We start from the raw sequence: 23063 nt of genomic DNA, 5'->3' as shown, positions 1-23063 counted from the left end.
TCCATGTTTTGAAAGTTGTTTATCTACTTAATTCTATTTACTAAAAAAAAATTGACCAATTTTCCTATTTCTATTCATTAAAAACACAGGCATATCGAGGCAACAGTATAAACCAGTGTCACCTGACTGAGCGGCCTGAATTCTATCTGAAAGCAAACGTGACTTTTAGTAAGCCTATGTAGTCTGTCATCCAGTAAAGGCACAACTGCCTTCTGACTTTTTGAAATACTAAAAATAGCTTCTGCATCCCCATTTTTACCTCCAAAAACTCCTTTAGGGACTCTCTGGCCTGATGACCTAATTTCCTTTCCACTGAACGGCCTGTTGTTCTTAGAAGTAACGAAAGAGGCCAGGCACTAAGATGGCAATGTTAAATAGTGACACTAGGGGGCAGACTATTCAGGCAGAAGGTTTTCATTAACTTTATTCCAGTGCAAAAAAGGTTCCCTCTATGGAAGTTACTGACTAGTCCAGGTTGATGAGTTTCTTTCTTTTCTTCTTTTTAAAAAATACATTTTTAAAAAACGCATCACAATTAACATTTCAGAATTCATTTCTTCCATTTCTTTTCCCTTTTCTTTTCTCCACAAAATAGCAAATCTTTCTTTTTTTTGAGACGGAATTTCACTGTTGCCCAGGCTAGAGTACAATGGCGTGCTCTCGCTCTCGGCTCACTGCAACCTTCGCCTTCCGAGTTCAAGCCATTCTCCTACCTCAGCCTCCTGAGTAGCTGGGACTACAGGTGCCTGCCACCATGCCTGGCTAATTTTTGTATTTTTAGTAGAGATGGCATTTCACCATGTTGGCCAGGCTGGTCTTGAACTCCTGACCTCACGTGATCCACCCACCTTGGCCTCCCAAAGTGCTGGGATTACAGGTGTGAGCCACCGCACATGGCTAAATAGCAGATCTTTTATTATTATCAGTTTCTTCAATTTGCGCAAGGACGAAAGTCTATAAACTTACTAGTGACCGAAGCGGCAGTGCAGGGCAGCAAGATTCAAAGCGGCGTATCTCAAGCTCCGGCCATAGCCCTCTTCCCCATTACTTTTGCTTTCAGCTCCAGTAAGAATCAGACGATCAAAATAATGAAGGAGACTGTGTGTTGAACTGAAAACATCTTGGACACGGAGGTTGTTTAAGTAGCTGAGATAATGCTAAAACAAGAAATAATCAATGTATTTTAAATGCTGTAAATACATCTTGTGTAAGACAACTGCAGAGAGTTCTACCGGCTACAAACCCTAGTGTATACCATACCCTTCTAATAAGATGGTCATAGTTTAGCTTAATCTTCTCCCTAGAGGCAGAATAAAACAGCTTCAAGACACATTCCCCCTAGAGGGAGTCCACAAATTAAAAATGGGAGTTCCATTAGTATTTGTGTCAGTTTTATCTCAAATATACGCCACTATGTCACTGGTCACACGAGTGATAGATGAGAATACTGGGCCTTACCTAGTTCAAATATTGAGGAAAACTTAGAGTTCAGAATTAAAGATCCTAAAACCTGAATTCATATACAAATTATAAAATTAAGTTTTATTAATGTACAAGTTAAAACACACTGAGATTTACTAGTTTACTAAGTTAATTATTTTCTACTTTTTTTTTTTTTTGAGTCACTGAAACTTTCCTAACAGGTAGATCTCAGTTACTAGGAAGCAAAATAGATATATTTCTACACACAAAGTCAGATGGAAAATCCAAATACTATTTAAGAAAATTTTCCAAGTAAAAAATCCATTAAGGAATGGAATTATTAGAACTTTAAAAATAAACACTGACAAAAGAAGAAAAAGGAAAAGAGCTTTTCAGCCTCAAAACTGTCATTTGGGCTGGGCGCAATGACTCACACCTATAATCCCAGCACTTTGGGAGGCTGAGGAGGGTGGATCACTTGAGGTCAGGAGTTCGAGACCAGCCTGGCCAACATGGTGAAACCCCATCTCTTCTAAAAATACAAAAAACGAGCCAGGCATGGTGGCAGGTGCCTGTAATCCCAGCTACTCGGGAGGCTGAGGCAGGAGAATCACTTAGAACCTGGAAGGCGGAGGTTGCAATAAGCCAAGATCGCACCACTGCATTCCAGCATAGGCGACAAGAGCGAAACTCAGTCTCCAAAAAAAACAAACAAACAAAGTTTTTTGCATCAGTCTAGTATGTTATCTCCAGTCTAAACTTTACAACATCAGGGAGATGATGACTGAAAGGGAACATCAAGAGTTTGAAGAAATTGCCTATGGCCCAGGGAGGGAAGAAGGAGCTTTGCGACCTATACCGACTTGTTTGCCTGCCAAGAACATGATTTCCTTCAAGAACCTGGGCCGATGGGCTGATCCTCATTTGCAAAGCTACTCAATATAAAAAGTAGCCTTGGCCGAGTGCAGTGGCTCACGCCTGTAATCCCAACACTTTGGGAGGCCGAGGCGGGCAGATCATGAGGTCAGGAGATCAAGACCATCCTGGCCAACATGGTGAAACCCTGTCTCTACTAAAAATACAAATATTAGCTGGGCGTGATGGCACGTGCCTGTGATCCCAGCTACTCAGGAGGCTGAGGCAGGAGAATCGCTTGAACCAGGGAGTCGGAGGTTGCAGTGAGTCAAGATCATGCCACTGCACTCCAGCCTGGCAACAGAGTAAGACTCCGTTTCCAAAAACAAACAAAAAAGTAGCCTTGTCATTCCTTTCTAACACAGCAACAAATTCTGGGAAAGACTCACCGCTTCAGCAAAATCAGGATTAAATTTCAACAAATTGTTTAACTCCTTCTGCAAGGAGGCTGGAGTGAGGGCCTTAGTCTCATCATTCTTTAGCAAAGAAGCCTGAAATTTAAAAATGATAACTCAGTAGAAAGAAAGGGTCAATAAACATATGAAAAGATATACTAACTAGCATCACCTGATTATTTTCTTTCCTACAGGGGTCCCTTCAGGCTCTGGCTCCTCATCTAGCCAGCCTTGGCTGACCTTCCCTCACTCTAGGTACACTGAAGGTGGACCCTGCCATGTGCTCTCCTCTTGACCATATACGAAAACACTTTCCTCTTCCAGAAACACCAAGCCTCCCACCCATCACTCGCCAGCCATATACTACCCAAGGCTGAGCAAACCCACGCCCATGCCTAGCTCATCCTCCAGGCCACCTGCTTCTGTCACCTTCTAGATGAAGTGAGATCCTAAAAGCCCCTCCATGTTCCCATAAGCCCTCTGCACTTGCCCTTCCTGTAGCACTATCAAACTATAGTAAAATTGCCAATCTAATCCCACCCCAGATTGTAAGCTCCTTCCAGGCAAGTAGCGTGTTTGCTTCTTTTCCAGTGCCCGTATGGGGCCTTATAGGAGCCAGGTGCCTTGCCCCAGCCCTACTTATTTGTTTCATATGGATGGTATCAGCAACAATTATATAACATATGTAGAAAGTTAGCTACAAATTAAATGTTTACATTTAACTGGGTTATAGACACTTGACTCCAATTTTACCTAGATGAGTTTTTCTATAAGTAAAGTAATCTCTAAGGGCAAAGTATGGTGGCTGATGCCTATAATCCCAAAACTTTGGGAGGCAGAGGCTGAGGCAGGAGTATTGCTTGAGCCCAGGAGTTCAAGAACAACCTGGGCAATATACTGAGACCTCATCTCTATTTAAAAATAATTTCTTAAAAAAAATTTTTTTTTAAGTAAAAATAATTTCTAATTCCATTGTTAATTTATATCATTATAGAAAATTATTGGCCAGGTGTGGTGGCTCACACTTGTAATCCCAGCACTTTGGGAGGCCAAGGTGGGCAGATCATGAGGTCAGGAGTTGGAGACCAGCCTGGCCAACACAGTGAAACTCTGTCTCTACTAAAGATACAAAAAATTAGCTGGGTGTGGTGGCACGCAACTGTAATCCCAGCTACTCGGGAGGCTGAGGCAGGAGAATCACTTGAACCCGAGAGGCAGAGGTTGCAGTGAGCCGAGATCGTGCCACTGCACTCCAGCCTGGGTGACAGGGCAAGACTCAGTCTCAAAAAAAAAAAGAATTATTATGTAGGTGTAGTAGGGGGAAAAATTATTCCAAAAATATAGAAAACCTACAGAAGAAAACAAAAATCTTCTGCAATCCCACTACCAAGAAATAATACTACTAATACTTTAATGTATATTATCGAGTCCTTGTGTGTATGTGTGTGTATATATATGTTACATATCATATTCTGATTTTGTTAAAAATGTGTGTATACACGTTATATAAATTTACAATACACCCTGTATTGTAAACATATATTATATGTATACACATTATATTTTTAACAAACTCACCGTATGTTTACAATACAGGGTGTATTCTAAATTTATATAATGTATACACACACATTATATTTTTAACAAAATCAGAATATGATCTGTAACTTTATTTCCTGTTCTTTTCATTTTATATTGTAAACTTTGTCTCATCATCAAATATGATTTCTTTTTTTTTCTTTTGAGACGGAGTCTCGCTCTGTCGCCCAGGCTGGAGTGCAGTGGCCGGATCTCAGCTCACTGCAAGCTCCACCTCCCGGGCTCACGCCATTCTCCTGCCTCAGCCTCCCGAGTAGCTGGGACTACAGGCGCCCGCCACCTCGCCCGGCTAGTTTTTTGTATTTTTTAGTAGAGACGGGGTTTCACCGTGTTAGCCAGGATGGTCTCGATCTCTTGACCTCATGATCCGCCCATCTCGGCCTCCCAAAGTGCTGGGATTACAGGCTTGAGCCACCGCGCCCGGCCACTGTCACATTTATTGTAAATGCTTTTTCCCAAAGTATTGGAGCCCAAGAACACCTTTGCTGTTTGCCTTTTAATTTTTTTAATTTTAATTTAATTTCCTTTTCAGAAGGAGTCTCGCTCTGTTGCCCAGGCTGAAGTGCAGTGGCGAAATCTTGGCTCACCGCAACCTCCGCCTCATGGGTTCAAGTGATTCTTCTGCTTCAGCCTCCGAAGTAGCTGGGACTACAGGCACATGCCACCACACCAGCTAATTTTTGTGTTTTAATAGAGCCGAGATCACAGCACTGCACTCCAGCCTGGGCCACAAGAACAACACTCCATCTGGGGGGGAAAAATGCTGTGGAAGAAAACATGTAGGAGAAGATAATTTGATTTTCAGAATAAAAATTGAAAGCATCTCCATGTCAGGACTTGTTTTAGCATAATTAACAGGCAAACAGGATGGCCGTGGCGACTCACGCCTGTAATCCCAGCAATTTGGGAGGCCAAGGCAGACGGATCATTTGAGGTCAGGAGTTCGAGACCAACCTGACCAACATGGTGAAAGCCCCATCAGGAGATTGAGACCACAGTGAAACCCCGTCTCTACTAAAAATACAAAAAAAATTAGCCTGGCACAGTGGCGGGCACCTGTAGTCCCAGCTACTCAGGAGGCTGAGGCAGGAGAATGGCGTGAACCCGGGAGACAAAGCTTGCAGTGAGCTGAGATCACGCGACTGCACTCCAGCCTGGGCGACAGAGCGAGACTCCGTCTCAAAAAAATAATAAAGGCCGGGCGTGGTGGCTTACACCTGTAATCCCAGCACTTTGGGAGGCCGAGACCGGCGGATCACGAGGTCAGGAGATCGAGACCATCCTGGCTAACACGGTGAAACCCCGTCTCTACTAAAAATACAAAAATTAGCCGGGCGCAGTGGCAAGCGCCTGTAGTCCCAGCTACTTGGGAGGCTGAAGCAGGAGAACGGCGTGAACCCAGGAGGCAGAGCTTGCAGTGAGTGGAGATCGCACCACTGCACTCCAGCCTGGGCGACAGAGCGAGACTCCGTCTCAAAAACATAAATTAAAAGTAAAATAAATAAATAAAACAGAAATATTAATTGTAGAATCGAGGTAATAGGTATGGGTAATTACCATACACTGCTTTTCAGGCTCTCTTTATGTTTGCAAATGTCTATAATAAAATGTTGAGAGAAGGGAAGCAAGTCTTTTAAACCACAGGGTTTTAGGCTGTTAGTCATATACCATTACTAAATGAACCTTGATTATAACTTTAATAGAAAAATAAAATCACACACAAAATAGGAAGGGGCACAGAGTTACAAGTGCTTCGTTAGTGAGGCAGAGGGGACCAAGAGTAAAGGCTGACACAGATTCACTAACAAACCTATGCACATAACGGGCCTATGCCATGACACACATCACAGGACTAAAACAGAAGTTCGTGATAAATTACAGAATTCACATACCTGTTGAGAAAGAAAAAATTCTGCTTGTTTTTGGGACAGAGGCCCACTGCAAGATACCTCCTCTTCTCTGGAAAAAATAAAAAAACAAAAATAGTAAAGAATTACACATAAGTGAAAATGATAACATTTATAAAATCAAATGGATTCTGTATCAAAAGAGTTCAAAAAATTTAATTCTCTCCTCAGAACTAGGAAAGAAAAACTTAAAAAGTGACGTTGAGATCAATGCAGTGAACCCAGAAAGAAGCCCTGGCATGCACGGTCAAATGGTTTTTGGCAACAGCGACAAGACCATTTGATAGGGAAAGGACAGCCTTTCCAACCAGTGATGCTGGGAAAACTGCAAAAGAATGATGGTGAGTCCTTATCTAATACCATAAACAAAAATTAACTCACAAGGACTCAAAGACCTCAATGTGAGGCCAAAAACTATAAAACTCTTAGAAGATCTTCCTTCCACCTGCTAGTAATAAAAAATAAATAGTACATTTTTAAATTAAAAAAATTTAAAACTCTTAGAAGGAAACATAGAGTAGGCCAAGCGCGGTGGCTCACACCTGTAATCCAGCACTTTGGGAGGCCAAGGCAGGTGAATCACAAGGTCAAGAGATCAAGACAATCCTGACCAACACGGTGAAATCCCATCTCTACTAAAATACAAAAAATTAGCCAGGCATGGTGGTGTGTGCTTGTAGTCCCAGCTACTCAGAAGGCTGAGGCAGGAGAATCGTTTGAACCTGGGAGGCGGAGGTTGCAGTGAGCCGAGATCACACCACTGCACTCTAGCCTGGCGGCAGAGCAAGACTCCATCTCAAAAAAAAAAAAGAAGAAGAAGAAAAAAAAAAAGAAAAGATCACAAAAATTTAAAAAATTGAAATTTTCCTTTAAAAAAGAATTAAAAAATATATGTAAGAACATCCTGGCCGGGCGCGGTGGCTCAAGCCTGTAATCCCAGCACTTTGGGAGGCCGAGACGGGCGGATCACGAGGTCAGGAGATCGAGACCATCCTGGCTAACACGGTGAAACCCCGTCTCTACTAAAAATACAAAAACTAGCCGGGCGAGGTGGCGGGCGCCTGTAGTCCCAGCTACTCGGGAGGCTGAGGCAGGAGAATGGCGTAAACCCGGGAGGCGGAGCTTGCAGCGAGCTGAGATCTGGCCACTGCACTCCAGTCCGGGCAACAGAGCGAGACTCCGCCTCAAAAAAAAAAAAAAAAAAAAGAACATCCTATAAAATAAAAAGGTTCTCTAACAAAGTAATTTCTTTTTAGACAAAGAATTATAATCATTAGTTAGATTTAAATTTAAAGAATACATTTCAGGCTGGGCGCGGTGGCTCACACCTGTAATCTCAGCACTTTGGGAGGCCACAATGGGTGGATCACGAGGTCAGGAGATCAAGACCATCCTGGCTAACATGGTGAAACCCCGTCTCTATTAAAAATACAAAAAATTAGCTGAGCATGGTGGCGGGCGCCTGCAGTCCCAGCTACTCGGGAGGCTGAGGCAGGAGAATGGCATGAACCCGGGAGGCGGAGCTTGCAGTGAGCTGAGTTAGCGCCACTGCACTCCAGCCTGGGCGACAGTGAGACTCCGTCTCAAAAAAAAAAAAAAAAAAAGAATACGTTTCTTCAATTTTCATGATGAAATTCAGTTTACTAAATATGCACAATTTTCTGAAACCATGTACCTTTACAGTAAATATATTAGATTATACATAAATGACTTCTTGGAATAAGCTAAAAACAAAAAGATGGAGTTAGACCTAAATAAATCAAGTTAATTTAAGAGAAAACCAACCCAAATAAGAAAAGTCTGAATTTTAACATTTCTGCAGAAGTGATACTTTGCTACTTTAAGCATATAAAGTAGCTAAAAAAAGGATTATACTGTAGCCTATAAGCATTTCTGAGGAGAACTAACTAAAAGAAAGTAGAGAATAATAACAGCTAACATTTCTAGGTATAGTTCTGAAAACTTTATATGAATTTATCATTTAATTCTGGAACCCTCTGGGGAAGTGGTATGAGCCCCATTTTGCAGATAAAGAGCTCAAAGCACAGAAAGGGTGAGTAACTTGCCCAAGGTCTCACAGACCAAAGGCAGAGGAGCAGCAGGCAAACCTGTGGGTCTGACTGCAGAGCCAGACTCTTAACCCCACACTATGTTTTCTTTCCACCAGACAAGAAGCATTTGTCAGGAAATGAGTTTTGGGGAGCAGTTAATGGTACTATTATCCTCTTGCTCCCAATATGTGCTGAACAAATCATGTAACAGTACAAAAGCTACTCATAGAAAGTGCGATAAGCATTCCCCATTTATAAACCATGTCACCCCCTGCCATCCTGGGGATTACAGTAGCCTAACAGCCTACAATGCAGTAAATGATAAGCTCCCAGTAAATGATAAGATCCCCTGACCACCTCCTTAGGGCAGGTGGGGCTTACTTCTCTCAGAGCTCTGGACACTGTATCTGTTTACTTGTCAGCCTTCCTCACCAGACCACAGGCTCTTTGACACCAGGGAATATGAAATACATATCTTTTTGCCTGCAAGTACAAGTAGTTTATTTGGAAGCAATCCCAGATAATAGTAGTTGGGGAAGGCGAAGTAAAACAGCAAAAGAGGCCGGGCGCGGTGGCTCAAGCCTGTAATCCCAGCACTTTGGGAGGCCGAGACGGGCAGATCACGAGGTCAGGAGATCGAGACCATCCTGGCTAACACAGTGAAACCCCGTCTCTACTAAAAATACAAAAACTAGCCGGGCGAGGTGGCGGGCGCCTGTAGTCCCAGCTACTCGGGAGGCTGAGGCGGGAGAATGGCGCAAACCCGGGAGGCGGAGCTTGCAGTGAGCTGAGATCGGGCCACTGCACTCCAGACCGGGCGACAGAGCGAGACTCCGCCTCACAAAAAAAAAAAAAAAAAAAAAAAAAAAACAAAAAAAAAAAACAGCAAAAGAAAGGACAGTTAATACAAAGTGTGTTACCGGGCCAGTTACCAGTATGGGTGATGGACTTATTGATTCATCCAACATTCAGGTACAGAACACATTCTATGAGTCAGGCACTCTATTAAGCACTGGGGAAATGTGATGAAACGAGACAGAGAAGGGTCTCAGTTCTCAAGGGGTGAAGAGGCAGGGGAAACAGATAAGCAAGCAAGCTTAAGAAGGTTACTTAGTGATGGGGGGTATGGAGGAATAAAGAAATAGAAAGTATTTGGGGCCGAGTGCAGTGGCTCACGCCTGTAATCCCAGCATTTTGGGAGGCCGAGGCGAGTGGATTGCCTGAGGTCAGGAGTTTGAGACCAGCCTGGCCAACACGGTGAAACCGCATCTCTACTAAAAATACAAAAATATTAGCAGGTATGGTGGCAGGCACCTGTAATCCCAGCTACATGGGAGGCGGAGGTAGGAGAATCGCTTGAACCCAGGAGGTGGAGGTTGCAGTGAGTCAATAGCATGCCACTGCACTCCAGGCTGGGCGACAGCGAGACTCAAACTCAAAAAAAAAAAAAGAAAGAAAAAGAAAGTATTTGGGATAGGGGCTACCTCGTGGTCAGGGAGGCCTGTCTGAGGAAACCTGAGCTGAGATCTGAACGGTGAAAGGGAGCACATGAGGTGAAAAGCCACGGAAGAGCATTCCAGGCAACCTGAGGCAGAAACTGGAGTAGTCAGGAAACTGAAGGAGAGCCAGAGCAGTCACGATGCTGAGAGGGAAGAGGAAAGTAAAGAGAAAGAGGTCAGGGAAGATCATGGGGCCGGGTTATACAGGCACTGAAGCCATGGTAAGCTCAGACTCCTCTCTAAGTTCCAAAGAGTTTGGGCAGAAAAGTGCTGGGATTTGATTAATATTCTTAGGGGATTCCCTGGATGCTGCCTGAAGAACAGATGTAGGGAGACAGGAGTTAAGTCAAGAAGAAAACTGAAGCTAGTGCAGATTTGGTGAGTAGATTTGGTAGAGGTTTGGTGCTTAGACTCCAGGGGTAGCAGTGGCCATGAGATAAGTGAACAAGTTCCAAACATAGCAAGGAGGAAGGACTGACCGGATCTGCTGAGGGACTGGGGTGAAGGGCACGGAGGAATCAAGGACACTACTGGATTTTGGGCTTGGCCAACTAGGTGAGTAACTTCCTTACAACAGCTTCCTTAGAGACTAGACCTTAGAAGGCATTCAGTAAATTTTCACTGAATTAATCAATTGTTACTTCACTCTGATTTAACGAACAATACCAGTCAGGGACCCAGCAGAAAGCAAAGAACACGTTCGAATTGAGTAGTCTGAGAAGAGTTTAACAAAAGATCACTTTACAAAAGTAGGGGAAAGGACAGAGAAGTCATAAGAGACAACATAGTCCCCGGCACTGATAACAGTGGGAACCTTTCACCTGGGGCCGACAAACACTTGCTCCTAGTGACCGAACCCCCTGAAGGAGTGCAGAAAGGGCAACCTGACAGAAGCTGTGACCCTACAGCCAGCTCCCTAGGACCCCCAAGGAAGGGAGCCAATGAATCCACACTCCACCTTATTCTCCCTGGCCCTTGGGATTTCCTGCCAGTGACTCCCATTGGCCAATCACAAGTCAGAGGGCAAGGGACCCACTGGTGCAGCCTGTATCAGTTAACTTCCCAGATCTGGAGGGGTAAAAAGAGCATAAGGCAGCACATGAACTCTAAATGAACAAGGACTTACTGCACTTAAAATTACACTATTTCACAGGAAAAGGATCCCTGTCAGAAAAAGCCAAATTACCTTACAGATACATCAAGTTCTTCTTTTTCCATTTTTCTTTCACCCTCATCTCTACTGGTCAGTTCCATATCAGCATCCTCCACTGTCTTTTTCTCACCATTCTGGAAGTACTGCTGAAGGGCAGTGTACAGTTTAAACACTTGGCTGAAAGAAAGCTTACTGTAGGCCAAGATCATGTGACGCAGAAACAAACCTGCAAAATAAGACCAGAGACAAGGGGAAAGCATTAACTGACATCCAGGCTACACAATGGCACCTCCACAACGGCAACAACTGTTTGCTGCAATTCTTCCTTCAGAAGAATAAGAAAGAGACACTTGCAGTTGCCATTCCCTCCTCCTGGAATGTTCTTCCCCAGTCCTTTACAAAGCTGGTTTCTTCGTATACAGGGCTCAATCTACCCACCCCACCTCCACCTGAAGGCTTCCATTTTACTTTCTTCATGGCTGTTACATTATCTGAAATGATATTTATGTGTTTGCTTTTACCAACTGGCTCCCCCAACCAGAGCTAATCTCCATAAGAGGAAATTCCATGTCTATCTTACACGTCCAGAGCCTGGCACATAGGAAGAGACAGAGAAACAGCTCACGCTGAATAACATAAAAATTACCATGCAAAAAAGCCAGAGGGATAGAGCATGGGATAAAGCTAATAGAAAAGCATCAAAGAAACACCATGTATGCCCTCACTTTGCATACTGTATCAATAATGTATTTTTACTTACCTCTCTTCGTAAGTCTGGGCTGGTGACCCTCACTCACAGATGGACCATGCAGGCAAGTGATCCAGAAGACTGTGAGAGAAAGAGCTGGGAACCCCCAAAAACCCCAGGACCAGGCTCTGACTCTTACTATTGTAGACAAAACAGAAGGTGCTTTTCCACAGTTAATGATTTAAATATAGATCAAAACAGCAAGGCAATAAATACAAACTGCAACACCTCCAACATCCCCACTGTGTCTGTTCACAGATATAGCAGAGCAATGACAGACATGACTTAGAAAGCTGCTCACTTCAATGAAAATACTCTCTGCTCTTCTTAGAAGAGTTTCATACCTACTACACTTGTTTTGTGAACCTCTGGCTCAGTTCCAGAGAAAGAATCTGAAAGGTCATCAAAAAATTGTTCCATATCCTTCAACTCGCCTTCAGCCATCAGTTTGATTCTGAATGAGAAAATCGAGGTGCATATTTTAGAAAGGCCCTTTGAACAACTTCTCTCGTTTCATAGTCCTCAATTATCTCGAATAATGTAGTTTACAGGCAATGCAGAGATTTGTATAACATGGTGGCTCATAAAACAAACTTCATGATTCAAAATGTTACTCCCATATTTAGGAAAAGTATCATTGTTGCTTTCTTGATCATAAAATTTGTCAAACTATCACATCAACCAGTAAAAATGCAATTATCTGCAGTGACTGAAAAGAATAAGATGGGTAAAGAATAATAAAATTTGGAGAAAAAAGCTATAAAACAGTATGTTTAATGTTATCAATTTTTCAGCCAGGTGTGGTGGCTCACACTTGCAATCCCAGCACTTTGCGAGGTAGATGCGGACGGATTGCCTAAGCCCAGGAGTTCAAGACCAGCCTAGGCAACACAGCAAAACCCCATCTCTACTAAAACTACAAAAAATTAGCCAGGTTTGGTGGTGTATGCTTGTAGTCCCAGCTACTCGGGAGTATGAGGTGGGAAGATCACCTGAGGTCAGCAAGTCCAGGCTGCGGTGAGCCCTGATTGTGCCACTGTACTCCAGCCTGGGCAACAGAGTGAAACCCTGTCCCCCCCAAAAACAAAGCGATCCATTTTTCAACAACAAAAAAAAAAACTAAGTAAAGGTTCTCGGGAAAACAACCTAGAATAATAAAGGTATCTTTTTAAAAGAATCAACTACCACATACCCTTTTGTGATTTTCGTCTACCTTGACACCTTTTCATATATAAAGAAGAAAATGAAGTTTACCTGATCTGCACTGAGTTTGCCAGTTGTGGACAAGATTCTTCAATTAACTTGTAAAGTTTTGACAGTGTAATATCTGGGCCCTGTGTAAAGGGGAGATAGGGAGGTATGGATACATTTTAAAGAGCTGGAGACTGATAAAGAATTGCAAACATAAATTCATTTATCAACCCCTCTGCTTTAATAATCACTCCAAATATGCAAATAAGGATTTTTCTATGTACCTAAAACACTAAAGTAATACTTCACATTTGCATACCACTTTTGTCTAGTCAGTGGAATGGTCTAAAATAGAAAAAAAACAGGATTTATAGTCTGAGGATCCACTGTTCCTTCCTTCTTAATTTTGTAATCATGGAGAAACTGTGACCTCTGAGTCCTAGTTTCCTTCATCAACAAAATGGAGATAACAATATCTCCCTTGTTTTTGGCAAAGATTAAATAAGATAATACGAAGTGCTTTGTAAACTGGAAAACACTATACAAATACTATTTTTCACAAACATAATCTCATTTGATCTTCTCCCAAACCTTGTAACGTAGGCAGACATACTATGCACTGAAGTCTATAAAGAGTACCACGAGAGGCCAGGTGCAGTGACTCACACCTATAATCTCAACATTTTGGGAGGCCAAAGTGGGTGGATCACCTGAGGTCAGGAGTTCAAGACCAGCCTGGACAACATGGCAAAACCCCATCTCTACTAAAAACACAAAAATTAGCCAGGTATGGTGGTACACACCTGTAGTCCCAGCTACTACTCGGGAGGCTTAGGCAGGAGAATGGCTTGAACCTAGGAGAAAGAAGTTGTAGTGAGCCAAGATCATGCCACTGCACTCCAGCCTGGGCAACAGAGCAAGACTCCGTCTCCAAAAAAAAAAAAAGAGTACCATGAGGAACAAGAGTATGCAACCTCAGCTAAAAGAAGATTACAGTCTAGCTGAGATTTAAAACTAAATACAGAATCTTTTTCAGAGAATAAGGTGACCGCATACATGCCAACTTTAGATGCGGATAACCCAGCAACTGCACTTCTGGGGGGGGATTTTGGCATGCATTGTTTGAAATGAAGAAAAACTGAAGAGCCTGTAAGTCCAATAGAGACTTAATTTATAATACAGAGTTGAATTATGTTGCTTTTCTTACTGTGAAATATAATGCAGCCATTAAAAAGACCATTGAGGGCCTGGTGCAGTGGCTCACGCCTATAATACCAGCGCCTTGGGAGGCTGAAGTAGGCAGATTACTAGAGGTCAGGAGTTCAAGACCAGCCTGGCCAACATGGTGAAACTCCATGCCCAGACTGCTCTTGAACTCCTAGGCTCAAGTGATCCTCCTACCTCGGCCTCCCAAAGTCTAGGCACCCAGCCAAAAATTAACTAATTTAAGAAGTCAAACAGTTAGTAAAGGAGTTGAGGTCTGGTTGGAATGCTATTACATGAACTCTACATACATTTTGATTAAAACTATACAGCAGGGGGCCAGGTGTGGTGGCTCATGCCTATAATCTCAGCACTTCGGAAAGCTGAGGCAGGTGGATCCCTTGAGCCCAGGAGTTCAGGACTAGCCTGAGCTACATAGGGAGACCTCATCTCTACTAAAATTTAAAAATTAGCCAGGCATGGTGGCAGGTGCCTGTAGTCCCAGCTACTTAGGAGACTGAGTTAGGAGGACAGCTTGAGCCCGGGAAGTGGAGGCTATGGTAAGCTATGATCACGCCATGGCACTCCAGCCCAGATGACTGAGGGAGTGAGATCTCACCACTCTAAAAAAAATTTAAAAAAACAGGCCAGGCGCCGTGGCTCAAGCCTGTAATCCCAGCACTTTGGGAGGCCAAGGCGGGCGGATCACGAGGTCAGGAGATCGAGACCATCCTGGCTAACATGGTGAAACCCCGTCTCTACTAAAAAACACAAAAAATTAGCAGGGCGTCATGGTGGGCACCTGTAGTCCCAGCTACTCAGGAAGCTGAGGCGGGAGAATGGCATGAACCTGGGAGGCGGAGCTTGCAGTGAGCCGAGATCGTGCCACTGCACTCCAGCCTGGGTGACGGAGCGAGACTCCATCTCAATGAAAAAAAAAAAATTAATTACTTAAAAAAAAATTTAAAAATAAAAAATTAAATAACTGTATAGTAGTTAGCCAGTTTAAAAACCAGAAAGGAGAATTCCAAACAGCAAAAAACAGCATGAGCAGGAAGGTGAGAGGTAGGAGACCAGAATCACTGTTTTTTTCTTTTTTTTTTGGAGACGGATGCCCAGGTTGGAGTGCAGTGATATCATCTCGGCTCACTGCAACCTCTGCCTCCTGGGTTCAAATGATTCTCCTGCCTCAGCCTCCCGAGTAGCTGGGACTACAGGTGCACACCACAATGCCCAGACAATTTTTTTGTATTTTTAGTAGAGATGGGGTTTCACCATGTTGGCCAGGCTGGTCTCGAACCCCTGACTTCAAGTGATCCGCCCACCTCAGCCTCCCAAAGTGCTGGGATTACAGGTGTGAGCCATCGCACCCAGCCTTTTATTTACCAAAATTTTAGTATTCTAGCTTTAACAATGGAGGGAAATGCATTTATAAGAATAGTAAGCGTGGCTAGCCCTGGGGGCTATAAGTTTTTTTTTTTTTTTTTTTTTTTTTGAGATGGAGTCTCGCTCTGTCGCCCGGGCTGGAGCCCTGTGGCCAGATCTCAGCTCACTGCAAGCTCCGCCTCCCGGGTTTACGCCATTCTCCTGCCTCAGCCTCCCGAGTAGCCGGGACTACAGGCGCCCGCCACCTCGCCCGGCTAGTTTTTTGTATTTTTTTTAGTAGAGACGGGGTTTCACCGTGTTAGCCAGGATGGTCTCGATCTCCTGACCTCGTGATCCGCCCGTCTCGGCCTCCCAAAGTGCTGGGATTACAGGCGTGAGCCACCGCGCCCGGCCTAGGAGCTGTAAGTTATAAAGACACCCCTTTTATTTAACTGGGTAAGTCTGTTAACCGTGGCGTCCTCAGTTCTCCCCTCCTCCCATTCCCCTCACCCACAAATACAAGTGATATTTTTTTTTTAAATCCTTTTAAACTATACTAAGGAATAGAAATGCAACTCTAGATACTAATTTTATTAGGTTTATCTCTTAAGATCCCATAATATGGAGGCCCAGGAACCCAGATCTGTTTCTGCCATCAGTATTACTCAACAGAGAATGCTTATCCATCAAGGCACAGCTTCACACTTTGTGTAAGAAATCCTCGGGCCGGGCGCAGTGGCTCATGCCTGTAATTCCAGCGCTTTGGGAGGCCGCGGCGGTCAGATCACGAGGTCCAGAGATTGAGACCATCCTGGCTAACACAGGTGCAACTCCGTCTCTACTAAAAATACAAAAAAATTAGCCGGGCGTGGTGGCGGGAGCCTGTAGTCCCAGCTACTCCGGAGGCTGAGGCAGGGGAATGCCGTGAACTCGGGAGGCGTAGCTTTCAGTGAGCCAAGATCACACCACTGCGCTCCAGCCTGGGCGACAGAGCAAGACTCCGTCTCAAAAAAAAAAAAAAAAAAAAAAAAAAGGGGAGTGCACTCATCCACCTCTATCGCATTTCATTACTTTTACAAAAAACTACTCAGACTTTCCAGGAGGCTTCGGGAATGTACTGCTAAACAAAAATAGAACTAAGTACTGCGCTCGTGGAGGTTACCGTCTAACGGGGGCGAAGGCCATCAATCACGTAACCATGAATATAAATCGAAAAGCCACAACTGCTATACGGGAAGGTATACGCCCTATGTGAACACACTAAAATGAAAATACTAGTAACACTGAGCATTTACTACATATAATAACAGTTTCTGCTATTGTTCCCATTTTACAGACAGAAGACTGAGACCCAAATGAATCAAGGAACTTAAGTATCTGAGCTAGACCTGTATCTGCAAAATGAAATAACACATGACAACCGGGCGCAGTGGCTCACACCTGTAATCCCAATACTCTGGGAGACCAGGCAGGAGGATCGCTTGAGTCCAGAAGTTCAAGACCAGCCTGGATAATATGGCAAAACCCTGTCTCTACAAAAAAATATTTTAAAAGTTAGCTGGGCGTGGTGGCCAGCTCCTGTACTCCCAGCTACTTGGGAGGCTGAGGTGGGAGGATCACTTGAGCCTGAGAGGTCAAGGCTGCAGTGAGCCGAGATCACACTACTGCACTCCAGCCTGGGCGACAAAGCGAGACCCTGTCTCAAAAAATAATAATAATTTAAAACAAATTTTAAGCGAAGTGCTTAGCACACAGTTAAGTATTCAATCAATGTTCGTCCTTGGCTTTACGCCTTTTTTTTTTTTTTTTTTCCTGAAACGAGTCTTGCACTGTCGCCCAAGCTGGAGTGCAGTGGCGCGATCTCGGCTCACTGTAACCTGCGGCCCCCCCCCCCCCCACCCGGTTCTAGCAATCTCTGCTGCCTCAGCCTCCTGAGTAGCTGAGATTACACGTTCCCGCCACCACATCCGGGTAATTTATTGTGTTTTTAGTAGAGACGGGGTTTCACTACGTTGGTCAGGCTGGTCTCTGAACTCCTAACCTCGTGATCCACCCGCCTGGCCCTCCCAAAGTGCTGGGATTACAGGCGTGAGCCACCGCGCCCGGCCCGGTTTTATGGCATTTTTACTATTTATTACGGTCCTCTAGGACAGGGAGCCTGTATGACTTATCCCTGTGTCTCCACCGCTCCATTTTACAGAAGACACAGGATCTGAGACTCTAACTCTCAGCTAATAAATCCTGGAGCCAGACATGAACTTGCAAAAAAAATAAATGCATGCAAAGCGCCTGGCCCACCGTAAACGCTCAGTACGCGTTAGCTAGCGGTAGTAGCTATCTTTATTTCTTCACGTTCCTCCAGGCAGGGTGAGTATCTGATGGACACACGTGTCTTCAAGCCCAGGGTTCCGCAGAGAGCAGATGCTCAGTAAAAGTTTGCTGCACGAACAGGAGCCAGCGGTCGCCTCTCACCTGCAGCAGGGGTAGGAGCAGCTGGTTGAGCCTCCGCCGCTCCATGAGGCTGACGGCGCCCTCGCCTGTGCGGCTCATCTCGTTCAGCAGCACCAGCACAGCGATCTTGTACGGCGTCACCCAGTCCTTGATCCCGAACACATTGGCGTGCACCACCCCATTGGTCATCATGGGATTGAAGTAGAGGCTCTCGTGGACGCTGGCCATGGCGGCCCGAGACTAAGTCCCGGGTTCGCGGCGCGCTGCCGCCAGTTTTCACCACAGGGCACAACACTACCGGGTCTACATCTCCGCCCGCCCCCACAGTATCCCAGGAAACAGGCAGCCGCGGGCTCGCGGCATGTTGTTAACCAATCAGAGCAGTCGGTCAGAGCACATGGGATGGCCACAACCAATCAGAATGTACAAGAGTGCGGAGCGAGTTGCACCCAAAGACTGATTCCCTACAGAAACTCTCGCCGAGTGGGAGCAGGTTCCCAGGCGACGTGGACAGGGATGGGATGGAAGGCAAAGTCGATGCTTGGGGTCGGGACCGAAGGGACTGAGGAGCTCCCCATGTGGTTTTGTTGTTTTTGTTGAGACGATATCTCGCTGTGTTTCCAAGGCTGGAGGGCAGTGGTTATTCATAGGCGCCATCAAAGAAGTACTGCACCCTTGCAAACCTGGGCTCGAGCGATCCTGCCGCCTCACCCCCCCGAGCTGCTGGGACTACAGGCAGTGCGCCTAGCTTGTTCATGTAATTTGAAAATAGTTCAAATTCAATGTTTAAATGATTGTTTAAAAGTAAGGAAATTAAATTTGCACCGTTAGGCCGGGCGCGGTGGCTCAAGCCTGTAATCCCAGCACTTTGGGAGGCCGAGACGGGCGGATCACGAGGTCAGGAGATCGAGACCATCCTGGCTAACACGGTGAAACCCCGTCTCTACTAAAAATACAAAAACTAGCTGGGCGAGGTGGCGGGCGCCTGTAGTCCCAGCTACTCGGGAGGCTGAGGCAGGAGAATGGCATAAACCCGGGAGGCGGAGCTTGCAGTGAGCTGAGATCTGGCCACTGCACTCCAGTCCGGGCGACAGAGCGAGACTCCGCCTCAAAAAAAAAAAAAAAAAAAAAAAAAAAAATTTGCACCGTTAAAGTATGTATTTAATTCATTATGTTACTTTTAAACTCAAATGTTTAGGAGTTTCATTTAACTCTGTCTTTTTAAAGATAGGAACATGAGATTTTTCTTCAGCGTTTCACAACAAATGTCCTTTGCAGACAGCCAGATCAGGTTGCCAGTGGTCATGAATCCTTACGTGAAATAGAAGATAAACAATATCATCTCCCTATGGTGAGTCGGTTTCTTACCTAATAAGCTACAAAATCTGTACTCTGCATTTCTTTTCTTTTTTTTTCTTTTTTTTTTTTTTGAGACGGAGCCTTGCTCTGTCGTCCAGCCTGGAGTGCAATGGCTTGATTTCGGCTCACTACAACCTCTGCCTCCCGTGTTCAAGCAATTCTCCTGCCTCAGCCTCCTGAGTAGCTGGGACTACAGGAACGCACCACCACGCCCGGCTAATTTTTGTATTGTTTGTAGAGATGGGGTTTCACCATGTTGGCCAGGCTAGTCTCCAACTGATTGGTCTTGAACTCCTGACCTCAGGTGATCTGCCCACCTCGGCCTCCCTAAGTGCTGGGATTATAGGCATGAACCACCGCGCCTGGCCGCATGGCTAATGTTTTTTATTTTTTGTAGATACGAGGTCTCACTGTGTTGTCCAGGCTGGTCTCAAACTCCTGGACTTAAGCGATCCTCCTGCCTCAGCCTCCCAAATTGCTAGGATTAAAGGCATGGACCACTGCATCCAGCCTCATGCCTGGTTTTTGTTTTCTCAATCGCTATTTGTTTTTTTTTTTTTTTTTTGAGACGGAGTCTCGCTGTGTCGCCCAGGCTGGAGTGCAGTGGCCGGATCTCAGCTCACTGCAAGCTCCGCCTCCCGGGTTTACGCCATTCTCCTGCCTCAGCCTCCCAAGTAGCTGGGACTACAGGCACCCGCCAACTCGCCCGGCTAGTTTTTTGTATTTTTTAGTAGAGACGGGGTTTCGCCGTGTTAGCCAGGATGGTCTCGATCTCCTGACCTCGCGATCCACCCGTCTCGGCCTCCCAAAGTGCTGGGATTACAGGCTTGAGCCACCGCGCCCGGCCCGCTATTTGTTTAATGAATAATTAATGAATATGCATTATTAGTTCACAAAAACAAAAAAGAAGGCAGATGCATATAAGCTAAATAATGCTATGGAAAAAGAAGACATTGATCTCTTAAAATACAAGCTAACTTACCTATCTTGAGAACTCTGTGTGTTTTAGTTACCATACATAATTATTATATAACTATCTTTTATTTATGAAAGGAGAAGCTGGCTTTTGCCAGGAATTTTTTACTTAACCTCTTTCTTTGCCTTGGTTTATTTTTATGCCTCACTCCATTAATGAAAAAGCGTACTTACAATCTCCCAGCTCTTTAGGATATTTTTGCATATGTATATACCGTAAATAAGGTTTGACAAAGGGTCTGTGGAATAAACTAGTATTCAACCTTAAAATCCTGAGTAGGGGCCTGGCGCGGTGGCTCATGCCTGTAATCCCAGCACTTTGGGAGGCCGAGGTGGCTGGATCATGAGATCAGGAGATCAAGACCATCCTGGCTAACACGGTGAACCCCCATCTCTACTAAAAAACACAAAAAAAATTAGCCGGGCGTGATGGCGGGCGCCTGTAGTCACAGCTACTTGGGAGACTGAGGCAGGAGAATGGCGTCAACCTGGGAGGCGGAGCTTGCAGTGAGCCGAGATAGTGCCACTGCAGTCCAGCCTGGGCAACAGAGCAAGACTCCATCTCAAAAAAAAAAAAAAGAAAAAGAAAAAAAAAAATCCTGAGTAGGAACACTTAATGAATGGAAAGAGGAAAGTAATTTTACAAAATCCTAAGTAACAATCGTACTCTAAATTGGTAAGACTTTCAAGCCATTCATTCATTTATGCGATAACTCTGTGCTAAGCTCCTACTATATTTAGGGCACTGTTCTAGATGCTGGGGACCAAAAGGGATGAATTTCTAAACCAGAAGTTGCAAACTGAAGTTGCAATCTAAACTAAATGTGGCTCATTAGATACATTTTATTTGCCTTGCATGGTGTTTACCAACACTTAAAAAATAGGGTATTTCTGCCAGCAAAGAACTACATTTCCAGCATCACTTGAAAAATTAGAAAATTTGGTAACTTGATTTATTCCCAGATGGTAGCAACTGACTGGATATGCACAGCATTAGCTTCCTTTGGCCAGGCACAGTGGCTCACGCCTGTAATCCCAACATTTTGGGAGGCTAAGGCAGGCAGATCATTTGAGGTCAGGAGTTCAAGACCAGCCTGGCCAACATGGTGAAACCTTGTCTCTACTAAAAATACAAAAACTAGCCAGGCATGGTGGCGGGTGCCTGTAATCCCAGCTACTTGGGAGGCTGAGGCAGGAGGATCAGTTGAACCAAGGAGCCAGAGGTTGTAGTGAACTGAGATCATGCCACTGCACTCCAGCCTGGGCAACAGAGCAAAAACTCCATCTCAAAAATAAATAAATAAATAGGCTGGGGGTGGTGGCTCACACCTATAATCCCAGCACTTTGGGAGGCCGAGGTGGGTGGATCACTTTGAGGCCAGGAGTTCGACACATGCCTGGCCAACATGGTGAAACCCCGTCTCTACTAAAAATACAAAAATTAGCCGGGCATGATGGTGGGTGCCTGTAATCCCAGCTACTCTGGAGGCTGAGGCCGGAGGATGCCTTGAGCCCAGGAGTTCAAGGCTGCAGTGACCTATAATTACCACTGCACTCTAACCTGGGCGACAGAGTGAGACTCTGTCTCATAAATAAATAAATAAGCCACCTTTATTTAGGGCATGGCGTTTCCAGCTCACTACAATCCTCATCAATCATTATTGGGTTGTTTTGTTTTGTTTTGTTTTTTGGAGCCAGGGTCTCACTATGTGGCCCAGGCTGGAGTGCAGTGGCATGATTACAGCTCACTGCAGCCTCCACCTCCTGCGCTCAAGTGATCCTCCCACCTCGGCCTCCCGAGTAGCTGGGGCCACAGGCATGCACCACCACATGTGGCTAATTTTTAATTTTTTTGTAGAGATAGAGTCTTGCTGTGTTGTCCAGGCTGGTCTGTAACTCCTGGGCTCACAAAATCCTCCCACCTCAGTCTCCCAAAATGCTGGGATTACAGGTGCCAGCCATCCTGCCTGGCCTAGACTTTTCTCTTTGTACATAATCTGATTTTAAGAACGTGGGTGGGCTGAGCGCTGTGGCTCACACCTGTAATCCCAACACTTTGGGAGGCTGAGTCAGGTGGATCACCTGAGGTCAGGAGTTCGAGACCAGCCTGACCAACATGGTGAAACCTTTTCTACTAAAAATACAAAATTAGCTGGGCATGGTGGCGCATACCTGTAATCCCAGCTGCTTAGGAGGCTGAGGCAGGAGAATCGCTTGAACCCAGTAGGCAGAGGATTCAGTGAGCCAAGATCATGCCATTGCACTGCAGCCTAGGCAACAAGAGCGAAACTCCGTCTCAAAAAAAAAAAAAAAGAACATGGCTAAATATCAAAACCCTGAAAACATTTGAACTATTTTGGACTTACTCCATCATCTTAGAGATCATGTGACCATTTTCATAACACTTCATTCAAGCTTCATTTATTATATGTATGATTTTATATCTATGACTTACATAAGTAACTGCGTCCTCTGATGGACTGTCATAGGCAGGGAGCAGGTTTGCTGTTTTAAAAAAATCTTTGCATCCTTAGTTTCTGACACATTTAGTATAGGCTCAATTATTGTCAATATGCCTTTGAGTCAACTGTGCTGCAAAGCCATGACATTCACTCAACAAATATATTTGAGTACGTACTATATGCCAGACATTGTGCTAAGTCCATGCAGGTACAGCAGTGAATATACAAACTAGGTGCTTGACCTCATGGAGGAAAACAATTGTCATAAGAAACTACCCAAGGCTGGACACAGTGGCTTATGCCTATAATCCCAGCACCTGGGGGGCCGAGGGTTGGAGGATTGCTTGAGCCCAGCAGTTTAAGACCAG

At 44.8% G+C, this 23063-nt stretch overlaps 1 protein-coding gene across 6 annotated transcripts in view; it reads right to left on the bottom strand.

The window, feature by feature from the left end:
- ANAPC5 (anaphase promoting complex subunit 5) overlaps window positions 1-18249 on the bottom strand; it is a 46351-nt gene extending 28102 nt beyond the window's left edge. The window contains exons 1-7 of one of the 6 annotated variants that reach the window (XM_010368324.1): window positions 17921-18249; window positions 12944-13023; window positions 12034-12143; window positions 10975-11167; window positions 6224-6290; window positions 2727-2828; window positions 967-1157 (exon numbers count right to left, since the gene is read on the bottom strand). In XM_010368324.1, the coding sequence (XP_010366626.1) occupies window positions 967-1157; window positions 2727-2828; window positions 6224-6290; window positions 10975-11167; window positions 12034-12143; window positions 12944-13023; window positions 17921-18127 (950 nt within the window). In that variant the 5' untranslated portion in view covers window positions 18128-18249. Of the gene's footprint in view, window positions 1-966; window positions 1158-2726; window positions 2829-6223; window positions 6291-10974; window positions 11168-11295; window positions 11567-11701; window positions 11999-12033; window positions 12144-12943; window positions 13024-16118; window positions 16247-17920 lie in introns of those variants that run through there. The other 5 variants (XM_010368326.2, XM_030939008.1, XM_030939007.1 and 2 more) reach the window with 5 other exon arrangements.
- Window positions 18250-23063: the final 4814 nt, after the last annotated feature.

The sequence above is a fragment of the Rhinopithecus roxellana genome, chromosome 10 (assembly GCF_007565055.1).
Source record: "Rhinopithecus roxellana isolate Shanxi Qingling chromosome 10, ASM756505v1, whole genome shotgun sequence".
NCBI classification, from domain to species: Eukaryota; Metazoa; Chordata; class Mammalia; order Primates; family Cercopithecidae; genus Rhinopithecus; species Rhinopithecus roxellana.
Note: the sequence above shows the minus strand (reverse complement) of the source record. Positions and strands in the feature narration are given on the sequence as shown.